The sequence below is a fragment of the Mytilus californianus genome, unplaced genomic scaffold, assembly GCF_021869535.1.
Source record: "Mytilus californianus isolate M0D057914Y unplaced genomic scaffold, xbMytCali1.0.p SCAF_7, whole genome shotgun sequence".
NCBI classification, from domain to species: Eukaryota; Metazoa; Mollusca; class Bivalvia; order Mytilida; family Mytilidae; genus Mytilus; species Mytilus californianus.
Window position 1 is genome coordinate 113,208,891 of NW_026262723.1, and position 8,064 is coordinate 113,216,954.

Here is an 8,064-nt window from a genome sequence, read left to right on the forward strand (position 1 = left end):
AATAGTAGTGTGACCTGCAGGTACCTATGGTACAGATAAATAGTAGTGTGACCTGCAGGTACCTATGGTACAGATACATAGTAGTGTGACCTGCAGGTACCTATGGTACAGATAAATAGTAGTGTGACCTGCAGGTACCTATGGTACAGATAAATAGTAGTGTGACCTGCAGGTACCTATGGTACAGATAAATAGTAGTGTGACCTGCAGGTACCTATGATACAGATAAATAGCATTGTGACCTGCAGGTACCTATGGTACAGATACATAGTAGTGTGACCTGCAGGTACCTATGGTACAGATAAATAGTAGTTCGACCTGCAGGTACCTATGGTACAGATAAATAGTAGTGTGACCTGCAGGTACATATGGTACAGATAAATAGCATTGTGACCTGCAGGTACATATGGTACAGATAAATAGTAGTGTGACCTGCAGGTACCTATGGTACAGATAAGTAGTAGTGTGACCTGCAGGTACCTATGGTACAGATAAATAGTAGTGTGACCTGCAGGTACCTATGGTACAGATAAATAGTAGTGTGACCTGCAGGTACCTATGGTACAGAAAAATAGTAGTGTGACCTGCAGGTACCTATGGTACAGATGAATAGTAGTGTGACCTGCAGGTACCTATGGTACAGATAAATAGTAGTGTGACCTGCAGGTACCTATGATACAGATAAATAGCATTGTGACCTGCAGGTACATATGGTACAGATAAATAGTAGTGTGACCTGCAGGTACATATGGTACAGATAAGTAGTAGTGTGACCTGCAGGTACCTATGGTACAGATAAATAGTAGTGTGACCTGCAGGTACCTATGATACAGATGATTATTATACTTCCTGTAAGAATGTCCTTCTATAGTTAAATTACTCTATTTTTGCATAGTTTTTAAAAGAAATATATAGCGTTAACTGCACTATGCGAAAATAGTATGTCTTGCTGTTGCAATATACTATTGATTTTAACGTCAATCATTGTTTGATTTCACGCGAAAAGGCGGAGCTTTGTTGAATTGACAGACAAGTGGGCTGGACTTATTAGCCTGATCATATGTGCGCTTGAAATAACGATGTTATAAACCACTAATTAAAGTCGCTTAATGACTATACTGTCGTCTGCAAAAAAAACAAAACAAGCAAGATGTCGCGGTTTGGTCAAGACGACCCTACAACATTTAGAAAAGAGAACTTTAAGTCCAAGAAAACTGGTCAACCAACAAATTTTGCTGTTAAAGTTTTGTCAGATTTCATTGTTGAAAGAGGTATGGAAATTGACATTTTGGAAGCCACAAAAGATGAAATCGCAAATTTATTGCAAGATTTTTATGCCAACATCCGAAATAAAAGTCAAGAATATTACAAGAAAAACACTCTTCTAGCCATACGACAGAGCATAAATAGATATCTGAAGGAGAACGACAGGTTTTTTGACATAATAACCGACCCTGAATTTACCCGAGCGAACGACAATTTTACTTCCCTACTCAGGAAAACGAGAGAAGAGGGGAAAGGAACTGTCACCCACCATGAGGCTATCTCACTGGAGGATTTGAAAATACTTTATGAACACCCACTAGTTTTTAACACGTTAACTCCTCAGGGCCTCCTAAATAAAACTATATTCGAGACAATCTTATATTTCTGCAGAAGGGGTCAAGAAAATCTCTCACAATTGAAGGTTGATGAATTTAAAGTTGACTCGGATCAAAAAGGGCAGATGTATGTCCGTAAACTTACAACAGAACTAACAAAAAACCACCAAGGTACTACAAATGAGACGGAGGGTACAGGTGGAATGATGTATGCTACTGGCACAGATAGATGTCCTGTTAAGTCTTTTGTTAAATATCTAAAGAAACACAATAATGCAAGTAACAGATTATTCTTGCACCCAAAGAATTCATACAGTGAACAAGATGATATGTGGTTCAGGAACGAACCCATTGGACAAAACACCATAAAAGTGTTTATGAAGAATTTGTCAAAGTCAGCAAAACTATGTAGAGAATACACCAACCACTGTATCCGGTCAACATGCATAACCTTGCTGGACTATAGTGGCTTCCAATCCCGTCACATCAAGAATATCAGTGGACACAGAAATGAGGCATCTTTATCAAGCTACTGTTATGATACTTCAGGTAAATGCTACACAAATATTTAATATTCATTGTGCAATTGCTCAAATTTGAATACAGTTAAAAGATATATCTATATATCTTACGCAGTACATTCTTTATTTTATTGTGCATGTTTATAAATTAATTTTACTGTCTGTCAATCATTTTCTGAACTCATATAAATGTTTTCATTGTTTTTTTATAAATACATTTTAGATAAACAGAAAAAGAGTATGTCTGATGCATTAAGTAAATGTACCTATGGAATATTACAACAGACAGAAAGTAGGAGTGTAACTAGTAAGTATAATCATGTAAACTATCAAAATAATCAAAGAAATGCAAAGAAAAAATAACCTAGGAGAAATGCATGTATTTATTTGTTTTGTTGGTACCATGAAATATAGCACACTACATTGTAGCATTGACTCCCATCAAATATTATAGCACAGTAAAATCACATCGATAATTGTATTCTAATATTTGCCACTAAACTTGGGTTGTACTGTTTCAAGATAAGACAACTGTTCATATGGCTCCTTTTGTACATATAGTCTGTATATAATATATAAATAGTTCTCCTTACATGCAAGATAGTGCAAAAGCAAACTGAATTCTTTATATTACAGTTAGTTTGTCCCAGGAAAAGACTGTTTCTACCTTCACATCGGATGAGAATGAACAGCCAATACCACTACCAGTAATAGAGACTGTTTCTGCTGTTAGAAATAGTAAGAGACAAGGTATTTTCTCCTTTTTATTTTTGTATTCAGGTACTATTGAAATAGTATTACCTATTCAACATATATTTTGGGTCAACAACATGAAATAAATGACAAAAATGTTTGTCACATAGTCTTCAACAATGAGATCTTCCTTAAAGTCACTCTCCTACATGTCCCGTTACATATAATGGAGTTCATGAACAAAATGGCATTCAGGTGAATTAATTACATATTTAACACATGTAAATACATTTATGTCTCAACATTCTTCAATACATTTAAAAATGAAAGTACGCTTTTACTTGTTTTTGATAGTACAAATGATGTACCGCTATATGTGTAAATATGGCCAAGAACTATTTGTGCAACTTTTTTTTTATGTTCAACTAGAATAATTTGTTATCTAATAGTATTGGTACTTTGTTCACACTCAAAAGCTGATTTTGTTTAAATTATTTCAGTTGAAACTTCACCATATGATCCAGATATCATTGACTTTCTGGGACTACCTGATGATGTTTTGGTGGACTATTGCCAATCAGTGGAGAATTCTGACCACCAAATAAGTGCCCCAAAGCAAATGAAGATGATGCCATTGATGAATATTTCAAATTGTACTGTTAATATCAACTATTACAATAATTGAATTTGAACAATAATGGAAAATACATTGTAGTAGATATTATTTGAATTATGCGGACATTTAAGAGACTTTAAAATACCGTAGTTTCTGTTCAAACTTTATTTTATATTTGTTTACATATGTTTACTGCTATTGAAACCAAAATAGTCATTTGTTACAGATAAATTGTAATAAATGAAATTTACTGTTAATATTACTTGTTTTTTTTAAGTTATAGAGTACTGTGGAGAAGGTTAATAAATGAAATGGAAGAGGTTTGGAGTACACCTTCTTGAGACAAATCCAAAATAATACAGGGTAAACAAATCTAGGACATAATGCTTTAATTGTACTTCTTCATCTTGAATTGAACATGAGTTTAAGCTTTCAACAATGAGCAAACCGCTGGAACCTTATAGCAAGTTTAACACAACTTCTAGCACCAGGCCAACCAGTATTCTATTGTATGTCAATAATGATTTATATTCAGATACAGAGTTAAAATCAATCATTTCACCTCAAAACATACTATTGAATCAATTCCTTTGTTAATCTTTCTAGCAGCTATGAAGACAAAGTCAAAGTCTCGTTAAGACAGCAAATATATGTTGATAAGGTTAAATAAAAGGCATTTTTTTACATTGAAATACACTATTGTCACTATTCAAAATAGTAAACAGTCAGTATAATAATGATATTAATGTTGTGTTTAACATTGACTATGAAAAATAGTTTTGTTGGTACCATGAAATATAGCACACTACATTGTAGCATTGACTCCCATCAAATATTATAGCACAATAAAATCACATCGATAATTGTATTCTAATATTTGCCACTAAACTTGGGTTGTACTGTTTCAAGATAAGACAACTGTTCATATGGCTCCTTTTGTACATATAGTCTGTATATAATATATAAATAGTTCTCCTTACATGCAAGATAGTGCAAAAGCAAACTGAATTCTTTATATTACAGTTATTTTGTCCCAGGAAAAGACTGTTTCTACCTTCACATCGGATGAGAATGAACAGCCAATACCACTACCAGTAATAGAGACTGTTTCTGCTGTTAGAAATAGTAAGAGACAAGGTATTTTCTCCTTTTTATTTTTGTATTCAGGTACTATTGAAATAGTATTAACTATTCAACATATATTTTGGGTCAACAACATGAAATAAATGACAAAAATGTTTGTCACATAGTCTTCAACAATGAGATCTTCCTTAAAGTCACTCTCCTACATGTCCCGTTACATATAATGGAGTTCATGAACAAAATGGCATTCAGGTGAATTAATTACATATTTAACACATGTAAATACATTTATGTCTCAACATTCTTCAATACATTTAAAAATGAAAGTACCCTTTTACTTGTTTTTGATAGTACAAATAATGTACCGCTATAAGTGTAAATATGGCCAAGAACTATTTGTGCAACTTTTTTTTTATGTTCAACTAGAATAATTTGTTATCTAATAGTATTGGTACTTTGTTCACACTCAAAAGCTGATTTTGTTTAAATTATTTCAGTTGAAACTGCACCATATGATCCAGATATCATTGACTTTCTGGGACTACCTGATGATGTTTTGGTGGACTATTGCCAATCAGTGGAGAATTCTGACCACCAAATAAGTGCCCCAAAGCAAATGAAGATGATGCCATTGATGAATATTTCAAATTGTACTGTTAATATCAACTATTACAATAATTGAATTTGAACAATAATGGAAAATACATTGTAGTAGATATTATTTGAATTATGCGGACATTTAAGAGACTTTAAAATACCGTAGTTTCTGTTCAAACTTTATTTTATATTTGTTTACATATGTTTATTGCTATTGAAACCAAAATAGTCATTTGTTACAGATAAATTGTAATAAATGAAATTTACTGTTAATATTACTTGTTTTTTTTAAGTTATAGAGTACTGTGGAGAAGGTTTATAAATGAAATGGAAGAGGTTTGGAGTACACCTTCTTGAGACAAATCCAAAATAATACAGGGTAAACAAATCTAGGACATAATGCTTTAATTGTACTTCTTCATCTTGAATTGAACATGAGTTTAAGCTTTCAACAATGAGCAAACCGCTGGAACCTTATAGCAAGTTTAACACAACTTCTAGCACCAGGCCAACCAGTATTCTATTGTATGTCAATAATGATTTATATACAGATACAGAGTTAAAATCAATATTTCACCTCAAAACATACTATTGAATCAATTCCTTTGTTAATCTTTCTAGCAGCTATGAAGACAAAGTCAAAGTCTCGTTAAGACAGCAAATATATGTTGATAAGGTTACATAAAAGGCATTTTTTTACATTGAAATACATTATTGTCACTATCAAAATAGTAAACAGTCAGTATAATAATGATATTAATGTTGTGTTTAACATCTATTATGAAAAATAGTAGCCAGGGTTTGAGACAATAGTGCACTCCCCTTCGGTTCTTGCACTATTGTCTCTCACCCTGGCTACTATTTTCACATAGTCAATGTTAAACACAACATTATTATATAATAGTAGTGTGACCTGCAGGTACCTATGGTACAGATAAATAGTAGTGTGACCTGCAGGTACCTATGATACAGATAGATAGTAGTGTGACCTGCAGGTACCTATGGTACAGATAAATAGTAGTGTGACCTGCAGGTACCTATGGTACAGAAAAATAGTAGTGTGACCTGCAGGTACCTATGGTACAGATAAATAGTAGTGTGACCTGCAGGTACCTATGGTACAGATAAATAGTAGTGTGACCTGCAGGTACCTATGGTACAGATAAATAGTAGTGTGACCTGCAGGTACCTATGGTACAGATAATTAGTAGTGTGACCTGCAGGTACCTATGGTACAGATAAATAGTAGTGTGACCTGCAGGTACCTATGATACAGATAAATAGTAGTGTGACCTGCAGGTACCTATGGTACAGATAAATAGTAGTGTGACCTGCAGGTACCTATGGTACAGATAAATAGTAGTGTGACCTGCAGGTACCTATGGTACAGATAATTAGTAGTGTGACCTGCAGGTACCTATGGTACAGATAAATAGTAGTGTGACCTGCAGGTACCTATGGTACAGATAATTAGTAGTGTGACCTGCAGGTACCTATGGTACAGATAAATAGTAGTGTGACCTGCAGGTACCTATGATACAGATAAATAGTAGTGTGACCTGCAGGTACCTATGATACAGATAAATAGCATTGTGACCTGCAGGTACATATGGTACAGATAAATAGTAGTGTGACCTGCAGGTACCTATGGTACAGATAAATAGTAGTGTGACCTGCTGGTACAGATAAATAGTAGTGTGACCTGCAGGCACCATGGTACAGATAAATAGTAGTGTGACCTGCAGGTACCTATGGTACAGATAAATAGTAGTGTGACCTGCAGGTACCTATGGTACAGACAATTATCAGTGTGACCTGCAGGCGCCTATTGTACAGATACATAGTATGGTGACCTGCAGACACTCTATTGGCAAAGAAAATCAGCAGTGTGACCTGCAGGCTCCTATGGTAGAGATAAATAGCAGTGTGACGTACCGGCACCTATGGTACAGATAAATAATGCTGTGACCTGCAGATACTTATGGTACAGATAAATAGCAGTGTGACATGCATGCACCTGTGGTAGAGACAAATAGTATTGTGACCTGCAGGCACCTATAGTTCAGTAAAATAATAGTGACCTGCAGTTACCTATTAAGATCTACCTGGGTAATACGCGTAGGTGTACGTGGGACTACTTTTTGCAACTTATGAATGGAAGTAACCCCTGACGAATCTTTTAGCTTCGTGCGAGTTTTACGGAGAGATTAATTCTATTCCACATCGGATTAGAACCGAAATAAGAGTATAATCAAATGTAATAGAAATTATGTGTTTGCTAAATTTCTATCTCTCAAAAGTTGTCAAAGGCAACAGCAAAGAATACACACATTTTAAGGCAATAGATGTGGGACAAGATAGATGTGTTTATTGCCGTTTTCATGAAGAATTCGATTCAATCTCTATATTTGACTTCAAGGAAAAGGATCTCAGTTTGTATCATTCAGCACGATTGCCAACTACTACATGCAACAGTACAGAGAGAAGAAACCTGCTCCTGATGTTTCCTATGAGTCTGAGCATGATGTTGCCTATCAAAGAGTTTTAAATGTCACCTTGGTATTTGTGTTTTACTTCTTTTATCCAAAATTTCAAATGATTAATATTCATCTGCATCTGCAGTATCTACTCCTACAGCTGTACAATTTATTCCTACCTCAAAGATTAATTTGTCTTGCTTGGCTAGTATAAGGCATTTCAAAAAGGATTACAAAAAATCTCAAGCTTTGCATTTCAAAACCGGGGCAAATTACTAGTATTTTATCTTAATGTTTCTTTTAACCCCCGAGACTGAAGGAAAGTTTTGCAGGGACTGTCAGTAGCTGTACTATACCATTATAAGTACAAAGGAAAAGGCAGGCAAAAGACTTATTTTGGCAGTCTCAACTTGCAAATGAATAAACGTTTTTGTAATTAAGTCATCATACACTTATGTTTCATATACTTTGTTTTT

At 34.4% G+C, this 8,064-nt stretch overlaps 1 protein-coding gene across 1 annotated transcript; it reads left to right on the forward strand.

The window, feature by feature from the left end:
* Positions 1-2,350: 2,350 nt before the first annotated feature.
* Positions 2,351-5,277, forward strand: LOC127708128 (uncharacterized). Its single transcript, XM_052212971.1, has 3 exons — positions 2,351-2,429; positions 2,759-2,872; positions 5,012-5,277. The coding sequence occupies exons 1-3, from the start codon at positions 2,363-2,365 to the stop codon at positions 5,194-5,196; spliced, it is 366 nt and encodes a 121-aa protein (XP_052068931.1). The 5' UTR covers positions 2,351-2,362; the 3' UTR covers positions 5,197-5,277.
* The last annotated feature ends 2,787 nt before the right edge of the window (positions 5,278-8,064 follow it).

Coding starts and splice junctions, on each gene's coding strand:
- LOC127708128 (XM_052212971.1), top strand. CDS start 2,363: ATGTCTGATGCATTAAGTAAATGTACCTATGGAATATTACAACAGACA. Junction 2,430..2,758: donor AGAAAGTAGGAGTGTAACTA/GTAAGTATAATC, acceptor TTTATATTACAG/TTAGTTTGTCCCAGGAAAAG. Junction 2,873..5,011: donor TAGAAATAGTAAGAGACAAG/GTATTTTCTCCT, acceptor AAATTATTTCAG/TTGAAACTGCACCATATGAT.